The sequence below is a fragment of the Danio rerio genome, chromosome 21, assembly GCF_052040795.2.
Source record: "Danio rerio strain M-AB ecotype USA chromosome 21, GRCz13ab, whole genome shotgun sequence".
NCBI classification, from domain to species: domain Eukaryota; kingdom Metazoa; phylum Chordata; class Actinopteri; order Cypriniformes; family Danionidae; genus Danio; species Danio rerio.
Window position 1 is genome coordinate 1,994,982 of NC_141041.1, and position 25,518 is coordinate 2,020,499.

Sequence of the window (25,518 nt, forward strand, 5' to 3'; positions counted from 1 at the left end):
AGTTGGTGTTTCTGTATGGAGTTTGCATGTTCTCCCTGCATTCGCGTGGGTTTCCTCCGGGTGCTCCGGTTTCCCCCACAGTCCAAACACATGTGGTATAGGGGAATTGAGTGAGCTAAAATGTCCGTAGTGTATGTGTGTGTATGTGTGTGTATGGATGTTTCCCAGTAAAGGGTTGCAGCTGCATCAGCAGCGTAAAACATATGCTGGATAAGTTGGTGGTTCATTCCACTGTGGCGACCCCAGATTAATAAAGGGACTAAGCCGAAAAGAAAGTGAATGATGACTATATGGTTATTGTTTATGAATTTTGTAGGGTGTTGTGGGTGGTCACCAGGGTGATGTGACCGGCTGTTTCTAAGGCAGAGTTAATGTTTATGGTACTGTTTGCAAGATGGTTAAAACTTTTAAATGAAAATACTCCATTTACTATTACCCATCCCATAACTGAAGCGATCGCTGTTTCATCAGTAGCTATCAACCACATTAGACTTGTTTTATGTCTATTTTTAGTTCAGCTACTCAGGATAATCTGAGTTTGTTGAAAGTGCTTCAAAGCTGTTTCTCCCCTTGTTATTGTTGCTGTGTTGTATTTGATGACAGAAATCATCCGGTGTTGAATGTGAATCAGCTGTTTAATTAGAAACACACACACACACTGTAAATCCTGAGGGCCGCTGCCTTTTATCACACAAATGAGTCAATGAAACATTCCGGCGTATAATTGAAGAGTCGCCTATTGTAAGCATTTAAATGAATGATGTATTAATTATTTTAAACACACTTCAGGGGCTTTGATTTTATTTTATTTTTTTAATGCAATGCAGATTTAGCCTTATCTTCATCATCAAAGTGAATGTCAATGTACTTTTAGAATTCATTCATTAATTTTCCTTCGGCTCACACCCTTACTTATCAGGGGTCACCACAGCGGAATGAATCACCAACTATTCTGGCATATGTTTTGTGCTGTGGATGGCCTTCCAGCCGCAAACCAGTACTGGGAAACACCCACACACACTACGGCCGATTTAGTTAATCAGTTCCCCTATAGCGCATGTGTTTGGACTGTAGGGGGAACTGGAGCACCCGGAGGCAACCCACACCAACACAGGGAGAACATGCAAACTTCACACTGAAACTCCAACTGACCCAGCCGGTACTCGAACTAGTGACTTTCTTGCTGTGAGGCCTAAGTTCTAAAAACTGAGCCCACATGCTGCCCCTACTTATATAATGATGAACTGAATTAATTAAGCTAATTTGAAGACATAGGCGAGGCAGTGGCGCAGTAGGCAGTGCTGTCGCCTCACAGCAAGAAGGTCACTGGGTCGCTGGTTCGAACCTCGGCTCAGTTGGCATTTCTGTGTGGAGTTTGCATGTTCTCCCTGCCTTCGTGTGGGTTTCCTCTGGGTCCTCCGGTTTCCCCCACAGTCCAAAGACATGCTGTACAGGTGAACTGGGTAGGCTAAATTGACTGTAGTGTTTGAGTGTGTGTGAATGTGTGTGTGTGGATATTTCTTAGAGATGGGTTGTAACTGGAAGGGCATCCGCTGCGTAAAAACATGCTGGATAAGTTGGCGGTTCATTCCGCTTTGGCGACCCAAGATTAATAAAGGGACTAAGCCGACAAGAAAATGAATGAATGAATTTGAAGACATTATTAATTGCATTTATAGTAAATCAACAACTAAACATGAAATTAGTCATGAAATCCTTTAGGGTCCTATCATACACCCGGCGCAATAATGCACAAGACGTGCTTGGCGTGATTTGTTGCTGTTTTCAGACCAGCGCAACTGTAATTTTCTCGTTTTGCACCACATTGTTTAAATAGCAAATCCATTTGCTCCACTCTGTGGACTCATGTGTGTGCTGGTCTATAAAGGAGGTGTGTTAAGGCGCATTGTTGGAGCACATTGACCAACCGCACCATTGACCAACTAAAGCTGCTCTTATGCACCAAACACTTACACACTGCTGATACACACAGGATGATCAGCAACACACAAATATCTTTACAGATGAAAACAATTAAAGATTAAAATGATCCAGAAATGATGATTTTCTACATCAATATAAACAGCACTGCCTCCATGCCTTCTTCACCTCGGGGGGCTTTACCAGTTTATTGATGACGATCTGCATCTGTATAATGTGATTATTATTAGCAGTATTATTCATTATATGCAGATTTATATTTGCTTTAATAAACACAAGTGTAGATTTGTCCAGCTGTGGGGTTTTGGAGACGTCTGCATCAGCATAAGAACAGGACGTGTGTTTGGATATAACTCAGTTTTCTGTTATTATTGTTCATTTATTCCTTTGCAGGAGATCAGAGCTGAATTTAGAAATAGTTTTGACACAAATCTTTGCGTTGAATAAAGGAAATTAAACATGTGGGCTAATGGATGTGTTCAGTGGAGTGAGTTTCCACCGTTTCCTCACTCCACCAAAGTAAAGGAGTAAAGAGCAAAAGTAAAGTAAAGAGGCTGAATGGTGGAGGCTCGTTCTTTATCTTCGTGCTGCAGATGCTCTGTTTAACTCACTAGTGAAGCATTGAGTTTTTTGTTTACTAAGTCTGTTTTGTAAATAGCAAATGCACCATGGAGCGACACAACTGACTCTTAAAGGGAATAAGAGACGAGACTCTGATTGGTTTAATACAGGTTATGCTCAAAACACACCCAGAACTTATTAAGAGAATAAGCACAACCCTGTTACACCATGCACCGGGCGCACAGCGTAATTATCCATCCTTAACATAGCAAAAGTGGATTCGGACACATCCTTAATGCTTTTGCACCATGAGCTTTAGACTTTACGCCTAGATTGTTAAAATAGAGCCCTTAGTAAACTTATTAAAATCACATAACATGCTCACATAAGGCTGGTTAACATGCATGAGGGTTATTAAACTGTAGTGAAAACGAAAACCTGTTACTGAAATAATGTAAAATGCTAAAAAACCTAAACTTTTTTTATTTCAGTAAAACTAAAACAGACATAGAATGATTAAATATATACAGTTTATATATATAATTATATAATTTTCCATGATTACAGCACATAATATTAGACTAGATCTTCTTTAAGACACTAGTATTCAGCTTAAAGTGACATTTAAAGGCTTCACAAGGTTAATTAGTGTAAGGTTAGGGTAATTAGGCAAGTCATTGTATAACAGTTGTTTGTTCTGGAGACAATCCAAAACTAATATTGACCTTAAAATGGCTTTAAAACAATTAAAAACTGCTTTTATTCTAGCCGAAATAAAATAAATCAGACTTTCTCCAGAAGAAAAAATATTATAGGTAATACTGTGAAATATCCTCAATCTGTTTAACATCATTTTGGAGGGTGAATAATTTTGACTTCAACTGTACGCTTAAAAAAAAATCAAGATATTAAAAAACCTTCAGGGAATTAAGATGCTGAGTGACGCGTCATCACGTCTTGTGAAAAGGCTCCATAAGAAGCTGCTTTTCCTCCTCCTGCAGCCCAGCGTGTCTCTGTGCATGCAGGATAATTAGCTCAGGTGTGCCCGCTGTGCGCCTCTGCAGGGGTCAGAGGTCACAGGGCTCACCAGCTGCTGAGGAAGAGTGCTACGCTGGAGGCTCGGATGCCCAGGGAAGAGCTGTCCCGCCGGGCGCATTACCTGCACGCCAGGAGATCTCAATACACACGCTGATCTCCATGGACCCTTTCCATAAGCCTGTCATGATCCGTTTACTGGCCATCAGCATCTTAAATCCTTGACAGTTTTTAATATTTTTATGTTTAAAAAAAAGCGAATGTACATTTATTTATATTTTTTGCATTTATTATATCATCTTTGCATCAAATTACAAAAAAGGTGTGTGTAATGCAGTGTGTATGGCGGCAGGACAGTCGTTATTCTCTCTTCTGGCTGCCGTTATCAGACTTACACTAATGTTTTCCTCTTTATGAAAGTCTAAATAACACCATCATGGAGTTTTTCTGTTATTATTTCAGCTAATAGGGTTGTAAAATAATGATTTGTTGTATTCTGCCATTTACTACGCTCTGAGTTTACCAGCTATGACCACTTCTGCTGCTGAGAAACACACAAATGTGAAAAGGCCCCATTAAAACCCCTCAGGCTGAGTGCATGCTTTGAAATAATCATATTTTGTTTAATTTTCTGAGATTGTGACAGGATGCTTAGAACTTTTCCTGTTGCATTAAAGCAGGGGTGTCCAAACTCGGTGCTGGAGGGCCGGTGTCCTGCAGAACTTGCCTCAGCACACCTGCAAGGATGTTTCTAGAAAGTAAGAGCTTGATTAGCTAGTCTAGCTGTGTCTGATTGTGGTTGGAACTAAACTAGACACCAGCCCTCCAGGTCCGAGTTTGGACATACCCATGTTTTGAAGCTAGAAACAGGGCCGGCGCGTCCTTAGAGCAACCTAGGCGGCCGAACAGAGAGGGCAACGTCCGCGACACTACCATCACCATCCGTGCCCTCAGTTATATTCGTGTCTAGTGCGATAGAATAGAGAGGGCGGCATCCCCGACACAACCATCACCACCCCCACCCTCAGTTATATTCGTGTCTAGTGCGGCAGAATAGAGAGGGCGGCGTCCCCGACACTACCCTCACCACCCGAGCCCTCAGTTATATCCGCGTCTAGGGTGGCAGAATAGAGAGGGCAGCGTCCCCGACACTACCCTCACCACCCGAGCCCTTAATTATATCCGCGTCTAGGGCGGCAGAATAGAAAGGGCAACGTCCGCGACACTACCATCACCATCCGCGCCCTCAGTTATATTCGTGTCTAGTGCGATAGAATAGAGAGGGCGGCATCCCCGACACAACCATCACCACCCCCACCCTCAGTTATATTCGTGTCTAGTGCGGCAGAATAGAGAGGGCGGCGTCCCCGACACTACCCTCACCACCCCCACCCTCAGTTATATCCGCGTCTAGGGCGGCAGAATAGAGAGGGCAGCGTTCCCGACACTACCATCACCATCCGTGCCCTCAGTTATATCCGCGTCTAGGGCGGCAGAATAGAGAGGGCGACGTTCCCGACACTACCCTCACCACCCGAGCCCTCAGTTATATCCGCGTCTAGGGCGGCAGAATAGAGAGGTCGGCGTCTGCGACACTACCCTCACCACCCGAGCCCTCAGTTATATCCGCATCTAGGGCGGCAGAATAGAGAGGGCGGCGTTCCCGACACTACCCTCACCACCCGAGCCCTCAGTTATATCCGGGTCTAGGGCGGCAGAATAGAGAGGGCGGCGTTCCCGACACTACCCTCACCACCCGAGCCCTCAGTTATATCCGCGTCTAGGGCGGCAGAATAGAGAGGGCGGCGTTCCCGACACTACCCTCACCACCCGCACCCTCAGTTATATTCACGTCTAGGGCGGCAGAATAGAGAGGGCGGCGTTCCCGACACTACCCTCACCACCCGCGCCCTCAGTTATATCCGCGTCTAGTGCGGCAGAATAGAGAGGGCAGCGTCCCCGACACTACCATCACCATCCGTGCCCTCAGTTATATCCGCGTCTAGGGCGGCAGAATAGAGAGGGCGGCGTTCCCGACACTACCCTCACCACCCACGCCCTCAGTTATATTCGCGTCTAGGGTGGCAGAATAGAGAGGGCGGCGTCAGCGACACTACCCTCACCACCCGCACCCTCAGTTATATTCGCGTCTAGGGCGGCAGAATAGAGAGGGCAGCGTTCCCGACACTACCCTTACCACCCGCACCCTCAGTTATATCCGCGTCTAGGGCGGCAGAATAGAGAGGGCGGCGTTCCCGACACTACCCTCACCACCCACGCCCTCAGTTATATTCGCGTCTAGGGCGGCAGAATAGAGAGGGCGGCGTCAGCGACACTACCCTCACCACCCGCACCCTCAGTTATATCCTCGTCTAGGGCGGCAGAATAGAGAGGGCATACATATATACATATAACAGCTTTCCTAAAGTGCTGTGAGGCTGATTACACTGATTTACCGCTGTAAAGGAGACGCTGTCTTCTACATCATCAACACTCGCTCCTCCAGGACGCCTCGAGATCCTGATTCATAATTCATGAGGCTGTACTTATTAAAGCCGGACCGCTCACTTTATCATGTGTCATCGCCTAGTGTATATTAGTGTGTGTAATCATCTGCAGTGATGGCCGAGTGTGTGTGTGTGGATTGTCTTCTCCTGTGTGTGTGTGTGTTCATGTGTGTTCATGTGTGTTCATGTGTGTTCATGTGTGTTCATGTGTGTTCGTGTGTGTGTGTGTGTGTCTGTGTGTGTGTGTGTGTGTGTGTGTGTGTGTGGACGCGCTGGGGCTAATTGGGCGCTGTAAATAATTAATGCATCTGAAGACGCTCAGAAATGCCACTCTATGTGGACTTTCACTCTAATGGCCTTACTCTGCTTTTTTGTGTGTGCGTGTGAGTGTGTGTGTGTGTGTGTGTGTGTGTGTGTGTGCATGCATATCTGTGTGTGTGTGTGTGTGTGTGTGTGTGTGTGTGCATCAGTGACAGTGGTGTGGTGTAGTGTGTGTGTTTGTGGTTGTGTTCGTTTATGGTGCTCATGAACGTGAGTGTGCATCAGTGTCAGTAGTGTGTGTGTGTGTGTGTGTGTGTGTGTTTGTTTCTGGTGCTCATTAATGAGGTGTGTTTTGTTGTGTGTGTTTGTGTGTCTGGTTGTAGTGAATTGTGTTGTTTGTGTTTGCATTGTGTGTGCATATCTCTGTGTGTGTGGGCGTATGTGTGTGCAAGTGTTTGTGTGTGGACGTATGTGTGTGCGAGTGTTTGTGTGTGTTTGTGTGTGTATGTGTGTGTTTGTGTGTTACTGGTGCTCATGAACGTGTGTGTGTGTGTGTGTGTGTGTTTGTGTGTGTGCGCACGTGGATGTGTGTGTGTTTCTGGTGCTCATTTATGGGGTGTGTTTGGGTGTGTGTCTGTGTGTGTGTTTCAGGGGGTCATTTATTTATTTATTGTCTGGTTGTAGTGAATTGTGTGTGTGTGTGTGTGTGTGTGTGTGTGTGTGTGTGTGTGTGTGTGTGTGTGTGTGCGCTAATGTTTGTGTGTGTGTGTGTGTTTGTGTGTTTCTGGTGCTCATGAATGTGTGTGTGCATGAGTGGTGTAGTGTGTGTGCGAGTTTGTGTGTGTGTGTGTACGTACGTGTGTGTGTGTGTGTTTCTGGTGCTCATATATAAGTTGTGTTTAGGTGTGTGTGTTTGTGTGTGTGTGTGTGTGTGTGTTTGTGTGTGTGTGTTTGTGTGTTTCTGGTACTCATGAATGTGTGTGTGCATGAGTGGTGTAGTGTGTGTGTGCGAGTTTGTTGGTGTGTGTGTACGTGTACGTACGTGTGTGTGTGTGTGTGTCGTTTGTGTGTGTGTGTGTTTCTGGTGCTCATATATAAGTTGTGTTTAGGTGTGTGTATGTGTGTGTGTTTGTGCGAGTGTGTGTGTGTGTGTGTGTGTGTGTGTGTGTGTGTGTGTGTGTGTGTGTGTGTGTGTGTGTGTGTGTGCGAGTGTGTTTGTTTCAGGGGCTCATTCATGATGTATGTGTGGGTTTTGTTGTGTGTGTTAGTGTGTCTGGGTGTAGTGAATTGTGTTGTTTGTGATTGCATTATGTGTGTGTGTGTGTGTGTGTGTGTGTGTGTGTGTGTCAGGAAGCTCATGTTCAGATGATAAGGTGTTCTGTATTAATCAGCATTTCCTCTCTCAGGATGAGAACATGAGTTTTATCTGTAATGTGGTGGAATTACTGATGTCTAACAGTGTTTCTGCTGCTCGTTCACACTCAGCACGCTTCTGCGGGTGGATTAAAGTATATTTTTTCATTCATTCATTCATTTTCCTTCAGCTTAGTCCCTATTTATCAGGGGTCGCCGCAGTGGAATGAACCGACAACTATTCCAGCATATGTTTTACATAGCGGATACCCTTTCCAGCTGTAACCCAATACTGGGAAACACCCATACACACACACACATTCATACACTATTTCCAAATTAGTTAATCAATTCCCCTATAGTGCATGTGTTTGTACTGTGGAGGAAACCGGAGCACCAGGGAGAACATGCAAACTCCACACAGAAATGCCAACTGACCCAGCCGGGACGAACCAGTGACCTTCCTGCTGTGAGGTAACAGTGCTAACCACTGAGCCACCGTTGAGCACTAATTTATTAATTAAGAATGTGCTCTCCTCCTTTCGGCCGCTGCTGTTTCCTAAAGTAGAAGCTCATGCATTTTTAAATTGCAGAAATATTACATGTCAGACTGCCCGTCTGATCTATGAGTAGCAATATTTCATGCACATACATTTTTAAGCCGATGCGCCCTCAATTTAATATACTGTAGATCTGTGTTTCTCAACCACGTTCCTCGAGGACAACCAGCTCTGCACAAATTCCATGTCCCCGTAATCAAACACATTTAAGATCATCAGCTCTTCAGCAGAGACTGAAAGACCTGTAATGGGTGTGAGAGACAAAGGAGACATCCAAACCATGCAGTGCTGGTGGTCCTCCAGGGACGTGGTTGAGAAACACTGCTGTAGAGGTCAAATACAAAATAAAAGTCCTGATGTTTTTGTTTGATACTCTAATTCAGTGTTAAAAAAGAAGGGTTTGTCTTTAAATCTAAGATATTTATAAATGAATTCATGAATATATATATATATATATATGTTTTTATACTATATTCATTCATTCATTTTCTTTTCAGCTTAGTCCCTTTATTATTTAGGGTCACCACAGCGGAATGAACGTGTTTTACGCAATGAATATGTTTTACGCAGCGGATGCCCTTCCAGCTGCAACCCATCTCTGGGAAACATAATAATAATATTATTTATAAATGAGACGGGGTGTGCTGGACCCCTGTTTAATAAAAGGACTAGGACGAAATGAAAATGAATGAATGAATTTGGCTATACATTTCTATATGGGCACCAAAACAGACAATTAATCCCATAATTACAATTATTTTATTATTATTATTTTTAATTTAATTTATTTAATGTTGTTGTTGTTGTTGTTGTTGTTGTTGTTGTTGTTGTTGTTGTTGTTATTATTATTATTAACAAAATAGTTTTATTATTATTATTATTATTTTATGTTTATTATTATTGTATTATTATTATTGTTGTTATTATTATTATTATTAATAATAATAAAATAGTTTTATTATTATTATTATTTTATGTTTATTATTATTGTATTATTATTATTATTGTTATTATTATTATTATTTTTTTTTATTAATATTTTATGTTTATTATTATTGTATTATTATTGTTGTTGTTGTTGTTGTTATTATTATTAATAAAATAGTTTTATTATTATTATTATTTATGTTTATTATTATTGTATTATTATTTTTATTATTATTATTGTTATTGTTATTGTTCTATTATTATTATTATTATTATTATTAATAATAATAATAATAAAATTATTTTATTATTATTGTTAATCTTATTTTATTTTTATTATTATTGTATTATTATTGTTATTATCATTATTATTATTATTGTTTTATTATTATTATTGTTTTATTATTATTATTGTTTTATTATTATTATTATTATTGTTGTTGTTGTTCTTGTTTTATTATTACTATTAAAGCATTTCACAATATTGTAGTTTTTGATATGCGTCTATATATTTGAGAAGTGTTTATTTATATTTATAAATTAAATATGTATATCTAATACAATATATATATATTGATATAACTACACACTATAAATATTAATAAGTATTTGGGGTTTGTATTTTTTAATTGTATATATTTATATGTATATTTAAACACAGTACACACACATTAGGTAAATATAAACTTTTTTATTTTATGCATAACTTTTATTATGCATGTGATTAATAGTGATTAATCGTTTGATAGCACCATGAGTATAATCTGTAGTGTTTTCTGTCGGTCTGATTGTGTATCGAGTGCTTGTGAATGAATGAGTGCTCAGTAAACATCAGTGTTTATATGTTAAGAGGATTCACACGCTCCTCTGCTCCAGCCATGGCTGTAAACAGAGCACAATAGTGTTGTGGATCTCATGGAAAAATCACATTCCTGATAAATCTGCCAGTAATGTGTTGTGTGTGACTCTGCTTTTCTGGCCAGACGGATGAATCACGTCTCATTTATTAACAGTTCAGCTTGAACAGCAGTTTATATGCTATTTTAAAGTGTGCTATTATTGTGCTTAGTCTCTTACAGCAGATTTAAATCCATCTAATGAAATGACGGTATATAATATACAGATGAAGTCAGAATTATAAGCCCCCGTTTATTGTTTTCCCCTTAATTTTTGTTTAACAGAGAGCAGATTTCCTCTAACACATTTCTAATCATAATAGTTTTAATAACTCATCTCTAATAACGGATTTCTTTTCTCTTTGCCATGATGACAGTAAATAATATTAGACTAGATATTCTTCAAGACACTTCTATACAGCTTAAAGTGACATTTAAAGGCTTCACTAGGTTAATTAGGGTAATTAGGCAAGTTATTGTATAACGATGGTTTGTTCTGTAGACTATCAGGAAAAAATATATAGCTTAAAGGGGCTAATAATAATGACCTTAAAATGGTGTTTAAAAAATTAAAAACTGCTTTTATTCTAGCCAAAATAAAACAAATAAGTCTTTCTCCAGAAGAAAAAACATTATCAGACATACTGTGAACATTTCATTGCTCTGTTAAACATCTTTTGGGAAATAATTAAAAAAGAAAAAAAAGATTTAAAGCAGCGTAATAATTCTGACTTGTACTCTATATTTTGAGTCTGAATAAAAATTGATTATTTTGCAAGTGTTTTTGAGGCCTGTGACTGTGTGACAGGCGCGGCACAACTGTCTTTTGCTAGTTTCAGCTTGGCACAAGAGTGGTTTTGAGGTGTTACGTTAGGCTGTTTAAATAGCAAATGCATTAGCGCTCATATGTGCGCCTATAGGCGTTCTAGTCTAAAAAGGAAGGCGTTCTGAGGCGCATGGCTGGCGCGTTGCTATTTTGAGAAACTATAATAGATTTTTCATTAGACCAAAACAAACCCGGTCTAAACTCCAGCGCAGAGTTGCGCCTCACTTACACACTGCTTAATACGCACGAGAGAGCAATAGGCAAATATCTTTACATATGAAAAAATGTAAATATTAAGGATATATATAGGATATAATAAGAATAGATATAGAATATAAATATAAAGGATTAAAATATTACAAAACATATTATTTTCTAGCCTACATAAATATGAAAAATCACTGCTTTTATGTCTTCTTCATCTCGGGAGGCTTTTTCAGTTCATTCATAACAATTTGCTTTTGTATACTGTTATTATTATTAGCAGTATTATTTATTATATCCATATTTATATTTGCTTTATTAAAAACAAGCTTAGATTTGTCCCCCTGTCAGGTTTTAAACCATATGAGGCACAGCATGTGTTTTAGGATATAACTCAGGTTTTTGAGCTCATTTTGTTATTATTGTTCATTTATTTGTTTGCTGGAAATTAGAACTGAATTTAGAAATAGTTTTGAAACGAATATTTGCGCTTAACAAACGCAATTAATTATTTATAGGCTAATTGATGTCTGTGCGTACAAGGTTTCCCTATCCAAGAGCGAAAGTGAAAGTAGATCCATTATCTTTCATTCTCACGCAGTAGATGCTGTTTAACAGTTTTCTTTTAAAAAGACTGTTAACTGTTAACTGTTTGCTTGTGAAATGCTCAGTTTTTCCACTTAGACTTAGGGTGCTTTCACACCTACACTTTTGTTTGGGAACGTATCTCGTTTGCCCAGTTAGCGCTGTTCGATTGGCATATGTGAACAGGGCAATCGCGCTCTGTTCCGCGCCAAAGTAATCGCTCCGAGATCGCTTGAATGAGGTGGTCTCGGCTCGATTGAAACGAACCCTGGAGCGGTTCAATTGCAGTGAGAAAGCGATCCGATCCGAGCGCGGTTATATCACAGTGTTTTATGGATATGTAACAGGCTTACGGCTATATGAAGAGAGAATTATGAGTATGGCGGGAAGTTTCGCGAGTCTCCGGATGCCCGCAAACGAGTGATGATCTCCCGGTAATCTCGCGTCTCCCTCCTGGTCCTCAAATAGGCATCGTCGCACACCCTTCTCACCCCTCCCCACCGCATCTCTCCTCAGACACGTCACGCACGCGCACCCTGTCAGTCACCACCAAACCACAACCTCTCCTGACAGCTGAGCGGGACGCTGCAAAATAAACCCTGACACTCTGACCAATGTGAGGAGAGTTTACTCACACGTGACTTGTTTTAGCTCTTATGGTCCGATTAGAAACTTTGCAGTGTGAAAGCGAACCGCTCCAAGAGCAAAGAGCAACAATGCAACAACTGTAATCTCTGTTTCAGAACAACTGAATCAATTCACAGGTGTGAAAGCAGCCTTACTTTGCGTCATGTAAATAGCAATTGCGCTTATGGCACGGCGCAGCTGACTCTTAAAGGGAATGGGAGATGAGACACTAATTGGTTTATTCTCAAAACACACCTTTAACTCATAAGGAGAATAAACTCAACCCTTTTAGACCATGCGCCACGGAGGAAAGCGGATTTTCCAGTCCTTAAATTAGCAAAAATGCGTTCTGACACGCCCTGAATTCGTTTGCGCCCTGCGCTTTGCGCTCTGCGCTCTGCGCATGGACCGTCAAAATAGAGCCCCTAGTCTACTCAAATCTGGCCGAAGGAGGGAGAGTCCTGCTGTGGACATGTGAACTGGGTTAATGCAGTGAAGCGTGTGTTAATACAGCCCTTCACACACACATACCCACACGCCTGTCTCTGCAGCTGATGGATTCTGGGTAATGGGATGCAGGAGTCTCACAGGGCATTTCAGTGCTGTCAGTTTAATAACTCTGTTGTGCAGATTAAACACTTCCACACTACAAAGGTTCATCCGGGTTTTAAACAATGAAGCTGTTTTCGTGCAACACTTTGTTCATCAGGGTGGCGCAGTGGGGAGCACGTTCACCTCACAGCAAGAAGGTCGCTGGTTCGAGCCTCGGCTGGCTCAGTTGGCGTTTATGTGTGGAGTTTGCATGTTCTCCCTGGTGCAGTGCAGGTGAATTGAGTAGCCTAAAATTGATCTAATTGAAATAAAATCTAGCTATACTGGATTAATCCGTCTAATTTAGTGTGTGTTCTCTAGTGCAGGGTCGTCGCTTATTTAATCATCAGATGTCATGTTATAGTTAAACACCTTTAAGTGATTCACTGAGAAATTCTGCGCTCGCTGCCTGTAACTATAACTTACATTTTGCTCACCAGGGCTCGAAATTGCGACCATTTTGGTCACATATGCGCCTGAAATTTTACCTATACGACTTTAAAATAAATTTGGGAGCATTGGTGCGAGTGCAAAAAAATTGTTGTGTGCGACCAGTTTTTAGATCGCCCCCTGGGGGCTGGCTGCAGTACAAGTCATAAAGCCCGCCTCCTCCGTGTTAATGAAGGAGACTTGAGCCCAAATAAAAAAAATTATTACACTTGCAATAAAATGTCCCGAAAGATGGTTCTGGTGGATTAAGGCACTGATTATTGTGCTGAAATAGGTGCAGATCTTCATTTTTGTAAACAGTTTATTTTTAGCCGTAATTTAATGCTGGGCGTGTCATCGTGATTGACAGCTGTGATTGACAGTTTCTCAGCGCGTCTGAGCTTCGGCAGGAGACTGAAGTGTTATTATTCGATTTCTGTGTTATTTTACCATGACAAAATGAGTTCAGCAGTAAACTACAGTTTCTGACATACATGATCCTGGTGGAACACTGTTTATTCCCTAAGTTCAGGGCTTTTTTCTGGCTTTATTAGTTTGCTGATACACGCCTAGCCACCCAGATAGCAAAACACAGTTCCGGCTAGATTCTCGCCTGCCGGAGACTTATCTCTTAGAGCTCAGACTGACTAATGTTACCTCTGCTGGACCTACTCCGGATGCCTGGACTCACTACCCGATTCCAGCCCGATTCCAGCCTCAATCGAGCCAGATGCGGTGGCCGAGCGAGCCGGCGCTGCCGCGCGCGAGCCGGAATCAGCCCGCGACGCCTCGAGTAGGTTATGCGCTGCGGCCCGGAGCTGGCGCGATTGAATATATAAAACCCTCATATTTGTTAACGTTATTACATCCATCTGTGTTGATATGACAGCAAACGCATGCTGAGCAGTTCGGGGGGCGTGGTTGATTTTACATAAAGCGTTTGGTTGGAAGCTCGACTCCGCTCATTTTGGCGGCTCCTCCTCTGGCTCCATCAGACAGTCCTTCTGCGCATGTCAAGGCTCCAATTTCAGCAGTCTTTTGCGACAGTTTGTGCCCGTCAAGCAGGCGTTTTGCCCTCAAGGCGTTCAATGGGAAAATGGGCTGTCGCGTCGTCCATATTTTTTACAGTCATTGGTTCCAACCCAAGCTCATTCTGAAATCGTAGTCCCGCGGACATTTCTGGAGAAAGCGGAATACGTCCCGGGGGGTACGTACGGCTGCGTTTATTTTTTTCAAGCGAACGCTGTGGGGCAGTGTGACGCTGTTCCCTACCGCGCTTGCCGGCCGGCCGGCCGGCCGCTTACTTTGTGGAGGGCTTCCCCGCTGCAACCCGTTTGTCCACTCAGCTCACCGTGTACGTCGGCAGGCTCGAGATGCAGAGAGGAGTTGACCACGGCGACCGGTTTCGAGTACGGGGAAGAGCGGTTCCAGCAATCAGGTAAGACAAAAACAGAATCCCAAAAATTAAGTGAACGAGTTTTGTAACAGGGTGAGAATGCGGTGAAATCCAAAAACGCAGTAGAAAAAAGGGCTTTTCTTTTTTTGGACGGCTTTTGTTAACTGTTGCTCGAGTTTAGGGGAGCGAGCGGGCGGGCGGGCGGGTCGATCGGTAAAATTGGTTGGGTTCAAGGAAGGAGGAGGGCGGGTCGACCGATTGGCCGGTCGCGCAGTCAATCATCCGGTCAGTCAGACAGCGGCCTCTGGTGGGTTCACGCGTGAACAGCACTGGTGCGAACGGCAATCGTGAGAGAAATTGAGAAGTGGAAAAAGTGTACACAGTGGCCTCGCGGATTCACGAAAACAAACACTGCAAAAATACGTACCTCCCGGGACATATTTCACGGTCTCCAGAAACATTTTCAGAATAAGCCTGGGTGGCTTCTAATATTGTCTTCCAGGGGTAGCATTTATATTGTAAACAGCAAAGGGCCTAAAACTGATCCTTGAGGCACCCCATACTTTACTGGCCTGACTTGTGAAAGCTGTCCATTAATGTTTCCAAACTGGTAACGGTCAGCTAAGTAAAGGGTCATTTTCTGCTGGAGATAGTTCATTCATTCATTCATTCATTTCCTTGTCGGCTTAGTCCCTTTATTAATCTGGGGTCGCCACAGCGGAATGAACCGCCAAATTATCCAGCATTTTTTTTTTACACAGCGGATGCTGGGAAACATCCACACACACACACTCATACACTACGGACAATTTAGCCTACCCAATTCCCCTGCACCGCATGTCTTTGGACTGTGGGGGAAACTGGAGCACACGGAGGAAACTCATGCAAATGCAGGGAGAACATGCAAACTCCACACAGAAACGCCAACTGAGCCGAGGTTCGGCCCAGCGACCTTCTTGCTGTGAGGCGACAGCACTATCTACTGCGCCACTGCATCGCCCCCTGCCGGAGATAGCGTTGCACTAAAATACTAAATGAACACTAAATGAACAGAAAACATTAGCAGTTTTAAAACCTTGACTTTCCCAAACCACAGTAAACCTTGAAACCGATTATCGTCCCATGGCTAGTATATGCATGCATGTGTGCCTATGTGTGTGTGTATGTGTGTGTGTGTGATCAGCCTCAGGCCCTCAGTAGTAACAGTGTCCTCCTCCAGAGAGCTGCAGTGGTCTGGAGAGTGGATGAGGACGGGTGTGGTGTTTTACGGTCTCACACACATCAGGAACAAGAGCAAAAACACACCAGGGTGAGAAAATCCTTTAAATCTGTGTTTCAGAGCTCACAGCTGATGCTTTTGATGAGTGTATGTTGTAGAAACGGCTGCTTAGGGGAGGTTTATCAAGTATTTTGTCTGTAATTGGATTGTGCTGTTGTAGCTTGATGCTTTTTTTCTATTTTAAATGTCTAGTCTGTGTTTTGGAGTTGATTAAACGTTGATGTTTACTGCATTTAATAACTAATCAGATATATAGAAATGCTTACCACTGTAGGTTTTAGCGTGTTTGTTGTGAATTTTAATTGCATTCATATTTTAAGTCGTCTGTTAAATGACATGGAGTCTGTTAAATAACATGTAGTTGTCCAAAATGTGTATTAATTAAAGTATTTTTAGAAAACAATGCAAATAAATGAATATGAACGCCGTCAAGCTACAAATATGGCACATAAACAAGTCACATGATGCTTTATTAGACTTTTTAACTTACAGTTTTTGAGTCTTGCATAATCAAATACTCAAAATATATTGATATATTGTTAGAAATGGGTTATCTATTCAAAATATGTTTTTTATTGTACAATTATCATGTATTTTTGTTTCAAATTGAACCAAGTTAAATCTTTGCTGGCTTTGTAGTAAAAACTTTTGAAAATCATCTTACAAATGCAATAGTAAATCAAAGTGAATACTCTCTAATACTGTATATATTATATTATTTGCAACTCTTTGTTAATGAATGCTCCAGCATGATGTAGCATTAACTATAGTGAACTGATAAATAATGTAGTATACTTTAGTTTTTACTACAGTAAACTGTGGTGTGTTGTAGTATAAGATAATAATATGTTGTACAAGGAAATGTACTTTTGTTTATATTAATGCAGTTGTTGTTATAGTAGCAACTATAGAATGAATACAACAGATAAACTATAGTTCCCCTTCGGGGGGAACTTCAGCACTATAAGTGGATTTGATTGTAAAATCCACGCATTGGGAGGTTCGGTTCAGAAGCTACTCGTCTGAAAGAGTATTGAACGGGCCAATTAAGAATGAATTGGCAGCGCAAGCCTGCGCAGGTGAGCGGCATAAGCAATCAACTGAGTATATAAGCTCACCTGGCGCCAGCAGACGCTATCCTTTTCGCTTCAGAGACTTTCTGATCGAGTCGATGAGGGTTCCTCCTGCTGTGACCAGCGATTCTGAGCGAACGAGAGCATTCTCCCGGTCCAGAGTGTGTACACGCAGCGGCAGACGGTCGAGCTGGGTTTCTCCCTTGCCTGGCGTTCTTTGGGTCCGGTCCTCCAGAGCGGTGCGTATAAAGTTGCAAACTTCACAGAAAGAGCAACACAGTCGTGCAGCACGTCCTTATCAGGACGGCGCTCCGACTGTGCGTTTCTGGATGCGGTGGTTTCCTGTCCTCGGATGATGGGCGCGGGCACTGCGTTACATGTCTGGGGGTCCAGCATGTTAATGCGCTGCTCGCGGGCAGTTCATGTCGTCATTGCGATGCCATGACTGTTGCGCAAGATCGCGGTTAGCCTTTGCAAAAGGGCGAACCACCCCAGTTGTCCCCTGCTCTGCAGCGGGCACTCGGGCAGATCTGAGGGTTTCAGCGAGAGATAATCCGTCGCCCACGGGCCCGCGGACCTCCCGCTCCTCTAAGCGCTCCATCCAAGCTTCGGGCGGGGGAAGCGATCCGTCTAACAGATGGTAGCCCTTACGCCCGATGACACCGGAGACCAGATGTCCACCGCGGCATCGGAGGGTGGGCTTTCATTGTCCGATGATGATCCAGACCCGCTCGCCCCCTTCGGGCTGGTGAGCGCTGTCACTACGGATCCTGAAACGGACATGTTAGCCGTGCTTTCCCGGGCTGCTTCGGCCGTGGGTTGGAGATGGTTTATCCCCCAGCTCCGCGGCCGGACCGACTAGAGGGGCGTTCCCTTCTTCCCGGAGGTGCACAGTAGGCTCACGCGGTCTTGTAAAGCACTTTTTTCTGCTCGTGCTGCGTGTTCCTCCACCCTAACCACTCTTGACGGTGAAACAGCCAGGGGGTATGTGGCGATTCCTCAGGTTGAGTGCGCGATGGCGGTAAATCCGCGCGGCGCCTCTTCTTGGCGGGGTCCGCCTCGTCTCCCATCCAAAGCCTGTAAGTTATCTACCTCCCTCGGAGCTAGAGCTTACATAGCTGCGGGCCAGGCTGCTTCCGCCTTGCATGCGATAGCCACCTACCAGCGCTACCAAGCGCAGGCGCTGGCCGAGCTGCACGAGGGTGGGTCCAACCCAGGCTTACGAGCTTCGCACCGCCGCCGACTTAGCTCTTCGGACTACTGAGTCCGCTGCGTGTGCGTTGGGGAGGACGATGTCCACATTAGTGGTCCAGGAGCGCCACCCCTGGCTGATATGCGCAAAGTCAACAAAGTCCGCTTTCTTGACTTCCCCATATCCCCAGCCAGGTTCGGCGACACTGTCTGTGAATTCACCCAGGAATTCAAGGCGGTGAGAGAGCAGTTGGTGGGTGATGTCTTATCGGCGGTCCGTAGCCCGCTCCGCCCGCCGTGCCATTCATACCTGCTCCTCGCCGAAGGCGCCCGCCTACGAGAGCTGCTCCGCCCCCGCACACGCCCCCGGCGAAGCGAGCGCGTCGGGCACCTCGGAAGCAGGCAGCCCCCCTGCCCAGAACGCCGCTAAGTCCGGCAACGGACCGCGAAGCGCCCCTGGGACAGGCCATCTGGAGAAGAGGGAACTTGCTCTTTCCCCGCTGGAGGGCGGGGCCCCATTTCCAACGGCACTTTTTACTGCCATGAAAACATTATGAAAGGGCACTTTTCACTTCCCCAGATGTGACAGCCCGAAATCTGCCAGTCTGGGACGCTATGCTTTCTAGCTTGCAGATTCGGTGCGTTTCGCCAGGGGCTCACGAGCGCTGGGAGGACGGTCTCCTTTCTCCCACCCCTCGAGCCTCCCCTCCGGAGCTCGGGTTTGGAGTGAGAGCAAATATCTCACCTCCAGCTTTTCCGTGGGACCCGCGAGCTTCCCGGATCAGCACACCCACTCCGCGCTGCCCCACTGCTGGTACGTCAGCGATTGTAGCGATGAGTCCATTAGCGAGAGCTCTGCCTGCCTGGTTAGCGCGGGCCAGCTCTTCGCGGTGGCTCATACGCACAATCAGACTCGGCTATGCGATTCAGTTCGCGAAACGGCCCCCCAAGTCACGGGTGTGTATTCACCAGGGTCAGCCCCCTGTCCGCCCCTGTCTTGCGAGAGGAGATTGCTGTCCTCCTGGCGAAGGATGCAATCGAGCCGCTCCCTCCAGCCGAGAGGGAGAGCGGGTTTTACAGCCCACGCTTCATCGTGCCCAAAAAGAGCGGTGGGTCACGGCCAATCCTAGATCTGCGCGTTTTGAACCGCTGCCTGCACAAGCTGCCGTTCAGAATGCTCACGCAGAAGCGCATCCTCCGGTGCGTTCGTCCTCTGGGTTGGTCTGCAGCATTAGACCTGATGGACGCGTATTTCCATGTCTCCACTCTTCCTCGCCACCGACAGTTTCTGCGGTTTGCATTGAAGGTCGAGCTTGGCAATACAAAGCCCTCCCCTTCGGGCTCTCTCTGTCTCCGCGGGTCCTCACCAAGCCCGCGGAGGGTGCCTCAGCGCCCCTTCGGCTCGCGGGCATCTGCATACTCAATTTCTTTACGACTGGCTGAATTTTGCCCTCTCTTTTGATTATGCACAGAGTTGATTATGCACAGAGACAAAGTGCTCTGGCACTTCCACCTGTGGGGGTTTCAGGTCAACCGAGAAAAGAGCAAACTCGCCCCCGTGCAGAGGATCTCTTCTCTCGGGCTGGAGCTGGACTCGGTCACCATGGCAGCGCGCCTCTCCGGAGAGCGCGCTCAGCTGATGCTGTACTGTCTGAGAGAGCTCGACAGTAAAATAGTGGTCCCACTGAAACTATTTCAGAGGCTCCTGGGGCATATGGCATCCGCAGCCGCTTCATGCCGCTCGGATTATTCTATATGAGACCACTTCAGCACTGGCTTCACGATCGAGTCCCCAGACGCGCATGGCACGCGCGCGCACACCGAGTCTCTGTTACTGCGCTGTGTCGCCGCGCCCTCAGCCCTTGGAGCGACCCCTCGTTCCTACAGGCCTGGGTGTCTCTAGAACAGGCGTCCAGTCTTGTTGTCGTTTCAGCAGACGCTTCCAACACGGGCTGGGGGGCTGTGCGTTGCGGGTATGCGGCTGCGGACCTGTGGAAAGGTACCCAGTTGCATTGGCATATCGCCTGGAGCTGTTGGCAGTGTTCCTCGCTCTCCACCGTTTTTTTCCGGTGCTGGAGCGGCAACACGTGCTGGTTAGGACGGACAGTACGGCGGCGGTGGCGTATATCAGCCGAATAGGGGGTATGCGCTCTCGCCGCATGTCTCAGCTCGCCCGCCGTCTGCTCCTCTGGAGTCATCCGCGGCTGAAATCGCTGCACGCCATTCATATTCAGGCAAGCTCAACCGTGCAGCCGATGCGCTCTCACGGCAGCCTTGCGTCCTGGAGAATGGAGACTCCACCCCGAGTCTGTTCAGCTGATATGGGCGCGATTCGGGGAAGCCCAGATCGATCTGTTGCTTCCCCCGAGATCGCTCATTGCCAGTTGTTCTTTCCCTGACCGAGTGTTCTCGGCACGGATGCACTGGCTTACAGCTGGCCTCGGGGCACGCGCAATACGCGTTTCCCCCAGTGAGCCTGCTCGCGCAGTTACTGTGCAAGGTCAGGAAGGACGAGGAACAGGTTGCTGGTTGCGCCCCTCTGGCTCAACTGGACCTGGATGTCAGAGCTCTCCCTCGCGATAGCCCTCCCCTGGCAGTCCCTTCGAGAGAGCACCTACTCTCTCAGGGACAGGGCACCACCTGGCACCCTCGCCGATCTTTGGAGATTTTTAGACGCGAGGAAGACTTAGGTAACCTCCGATTGCGGAGGCTAATACCGTCACTCGGGCTAGAGCCCCCTCCCCGAGCGCGCCTATGCCCTGACGTGAAGTCTATTCACTGAATGGTGTGTCTCTCGCTGAGAAGACCCCCGTAATTTGCCAGATCAGCGTTGTGCTTTCTTTACGCCGAGAGAAGTTGGAGAGCAGGCTGTCGCCCTCCACACTCAAGGTTACGTGGCTGCCATCTCCGCTCTCATAACGCGGTGGCTGGCGGCACCGTGGGAACGCATAACCTCATCATCCGGTTCCTCAGGGGCGTTAAGCGAATTAATCCACCCCGCCCCCTCTCATGCCCTCTTAGGATCTCGCCCTCGCTATACAAGCCGCGTCAGATCCCTTCGATCCTCGACTCAGTATCTTTCTGTCCCTGAAGACAGCTCTGCTGGTCGCGTTGATATCGATTAGAGGGTCGGGGACCCGGAGGCATTTTTCGGTCAGTGACTCGTGCCTGTAATTGGGCTGGCTTCTCTCACGTCCTGAGACCCCGCCCGCGATATGTGCCCAAGGTTCCTACCACTCCGTTTTAATACGAGGTAGTGAGCCTGCAAGCGCTGCCCTCGGAGGAGGCAGACCCAGCCCTTCTTTATTGTCCAGTTCGCGTTTTGCGTAATATCCGGACCGCACTCAGAGTTTAGATCATCTGAGCAGCTCTTCGTCTGTTATAGCGGTCGGCAGCAGGGAAGTGCCGTACCGAAATAAGTTCCCACTAGATTGTGGATGCCTTCTTTCACTATCAGAGCCGAGATGAGCCGCGTCCCCCGAGAGCGCGTGCGCACTCCACTCGGAGCTTCGCATCCTCTCGAGCGCGCGCACGCGGCGCCCCTCTAACAGACATCTGTAGAGCTGCGGGCTGGGTGACACCCAACACATTTGCAAGGTTTTACAATCTGCGAGTGGAGCCGGTTTCCTCAAGGGTATTAGGTAACCCTTGGTGATTGAGGAAACAATTCGGTAGGGTGTTGAAACACGCTTGCTGCGCCATTTTCCCTAACACGGAGATACGTGCGCCTTTTTATCTGTCAGTAAAGTTCCCCGTCAGGTGAGCCCTGCAGATTCCTCCGTGGCCCCCAGCACTGACTCAGCGGAGGAGTCACTTGCTGGCCCACTACGTTGTAGGTCTGCCCGCTGGTCAGCCCGCGTTTTGGGTAAAGGTGCCTGCTATGCGTGGTCCCCACTAGGCGATCCCATATGCTTATTCAGCCACGGTTAAGTCCCCCCCCCTGGGCGGACCCGTGTCTTCCCTCCCCGCTAACCACTCTTTTGCTATGCGTACTCCCCCTTTTTAGGGCTAGTCCATATGTAAATTCTGCCATCTATCCCCCCTTGGGTAACGGATGGCCTCCGCAGCGTCCTCCCTATCGGGATTGCACGCTTCCCAACGTACTGTCGTATTTTCCTAGAATTATCTAGATACTCACGACTTCCCAAAAAATACATATAAATCCGTAAAACTTCTGTTGAAGTAGGATAAATTAGGGCCAGGGACACGTTGGAGGACCGCGCCCCCCATGATGTGGGTGCGTCACGCTTGCTTGACTATCTCCTCATCGGGGGTGTTGGTAAGGTGCAGTCATTATGGCGCTTTCAATGGGCTCCCAATGCGTGGATTTTACAATCAAATCCACTTATAGTGCTGAAGTTCCCCCCGAAGGGGAACGTTCGAGGTTACTAAAGTAACCCTTCGTTCCCCGAGGAGGGGAACGGAAGCACTATACTCCGTCGCCATAATGACTGTCCCTTAGCTGTTGAAAGTCTCTTCAGCTTAAAAAGGATAGCGTCTGCTGGCGCCAGGTGAGCTTATATACTCAGTTGATTGCTTATGCCGCTCACCTGCGCAGGCTTGCGCTGCCAATTCATTCTTAATTGGCCCGTTCAATACTCTTTCAGACGAGTAGCTTCTGAACCGAACCTCCCAATGCGTGGATTTTACAATCAAATCCACTTATAGTGCTTCCGTTCCCCTCCTCGGGGAACGAAGGGTTACTTTAGTAACCTCGAACGTTTCTGTTGTTACCATAGCAACTATAGAACAAACACAACAGTTCAATAACTATGGTTTTTGTTGTTACCATGGCAACTATGGAACGAACACAACAGATCAATTACTATTGGTTTTGTTGTTACCATAGCAACTATAGAATGAACACAACAGATCAATTACTATACTTTCTGTTGTTACCATAGCAACTATAGAACAAGCACAATAGATTATTTACTATAGGTTCTGCTGTTACCATAGCAATTATAGAATGAACACAAGAGATCAATTACTATAGTTTCTGTTGTTTCCATTGCAACTATTAAATGAACACAGGGGATCAATTACTATAGTTTTTTTGTCACCATAGCAACTATAGAACGAACACGACAGATCAATTACTATTGGTTCTGTTGTTACCATAGCAACTGTGGAACGAACACAACAAATCAATTACTATAGTTTCTGTTGTTTCATAGCAACTGTAGAGCGAACACAACAAATCGATTACTGTAATTTGTGTTGTTACTATAGCAACTATAGAACGAACACAACAGATCAATTACTATACTTTCTGTTGTTACCATAGCAACTATAGAACAAACACAATAGATTATTTACTATAGGTTCTGTTGTTACCAAAGCAATTATAGAACGAACACAAGAGATCAATTACATTCGTTTCTGTTGTTACCATAGCAACTATTGAATGAACACAACGATTTAATTACTATGTTTTCGTTTTTTTACCATGCCAACTATAGAACGAACACAACAGATCAATTACTATTGGTTCTGTTGTTACCATAGCAACTGCCGAACGAACACAACAAATCACTTACTTTAGTTTCTGTTGTTACCATAGCAACTATAGAACGAACACAACAAATCGATTACTGTAGTTTGTGTTGTTACCGTAGCAACTATAGAACGAACACAACAGATCAATTACTATACTTTCTTTTGTTACCATAGCAACTATAGAACAAACACAATAGATTATTTACTATAGGTTCTGTTGTTACCATAGCAATTATAGAATGAACACAAGAGATCAATTACTATAGTTTCTGTTGTTTCATAGCAACTATAGAGCGAACACAACAAATCGATTACTTTAGTTTGTGTTGTTACTATAGCAACTATAGAACGAACACAACAGATCAATTACTATACTTTCTGTTGTTACCATAGCAACTATAGAACAAACACAATAGATTATTTACTATAGGTTCTGTTGTTACCAAAGCAATTATAGAACGAACACAAGAGATCAATTACATTCGTTTCTGTTGTTACCATAGCAACTATTGAATGAACACAACGGTTTAGTTGCTATATTTTCGGTTTTTACCATGCCAACTATAGAACGAACACAACAGATCAATTACTATTGGTTCTGTTGTTACCATAGCAACTGTAGAACGAACACAACAAATTAATTACTATAATTTCTGTTGTTACCATAGCAACTATAGAGCGAACACAACAAATCGATTACTGTAGTTTGTGTTGTTACCGTAGCAACTATAGAACGAACACAACAGATCAATTACTATACTTTCTGTTGTTACCATAGCAACTATAGAACAAACACAATAGATTATTTACTATAGGTTCTGTTGTTACCATAGCAATTATAGAATGAACACAAGAGATCAATTACTATTGGTTCTGTTGTTACCATAGCAACTGCCGAACGAACACAACAAATCAATTACTATAGTTTCTGTTGTTACCATAGCAACTATAGAACGAACACAACAAATCGATTACCGCAGTTTCTATTGTTACCGTAGCAACTATAGAATTACTATAACAGATTAATTTTAGTATGTTACTATAGAATGCTTCAAAAACACTGTAGTATTTACAGTAATTTAATATTGTACTTTTTATTTGGGTTTGCAAGACACTTTCCAATGTGTCGACAAGTCATAAAATGTGGTTTGTAAAGTAGTAGTCTTCAAAATGCCTGAAATCTAAAATGAGCCAAAAAAAAGCATGTGAAACTACAGATGAGATGTTTGTGCGATGAATATATTGAAAGTGATTCTGTAAATGCTCATTATCAGATTTGTTGGTGTTGAAAGGTTGCATTAGCATGAATCTTTTTTTTCTGTGCGTCTCTTTATCTCCTGGAAGTCTCTCTTTCTCTCTCACACACACAGTGTTTCTTTTGTGTTTGCTCCCCAAAGCATGTGATTTGTGATGCTCGCGGGCTCTTGTCGTCCTCTATTAGTTAAGGATTCAGTTCTGTGTTTCCAACAACAGCGCTTTCAAAAATGATCATCCCTTTCAAACCTGTTCATTCTTAAAGTCTGTGTGAAACTAGAATCTACCATAGCAGCGTCCCAAATGACACAGTGTACAATTATGCACTTGTACACTCAACCAGGGTAGTGTAGAGTTTAGTGTCATTGCAAATGGAAGATTCATTAAACAGATTACCAAACAGGGTCACAGTTTATTTTGATGGTCCGTTTGTTGAATTTAAGTTACATTGCATCTACATGCCAACTAATTCTCATTAGATTATAAGTAGACTGTTAGGTTGGGGTTAGGTTTAGTGTAAGTT

The 25,518-nt window shown here is 44.7% G+C and overlaps 1 protein-coding gene and 1 long non-coding RNA gene across 3 annotated transcripts in view; one reads left to right on the forward strand and one right to left on the reverse strand.

Annotated features, from left to right (window-relative positions):
- The window catches only part of rab27b (RAB27B, member RAS oncogene family), a 64,398-nt gene that overhangs the window by 7,153 nt on the left and 31,727 nt on the right, over positions 1-25,518 (forward strand). The window contains exon 2 of one of the 2 annotated variants that reach the window (XM_087300552.1): positions 15,919-16,008. The exons of the other annotated variant lie outside the window; for it this stretch is intronic. Within the exon in view, the coding sequence (XP_087156678.1) occupies positions 15,944-16,008 (65 nt within the window). The 5' untranslated portion in view covers positions 15,919-15,943. The remainder of the gene's footprint in view (positions 1-15,918; positions 16,009-25,518) is intronic. 2 annotated transcript variants of the gene reach the window in all.
- On the reverse strand, positions 816-2,832 carry LOC147838685 (uncharacterized). The gene is made up of 3 exons (XR_015519882.1): positions 2,125-2,832; positions 1,660-1,943; positions 816-1,225 (listed from the first exon to the last, which is right to left on the reverse strand). It is a non-coding gene; the product is annotated as an uncharacterized LOC147838685 (long non-coding RNA).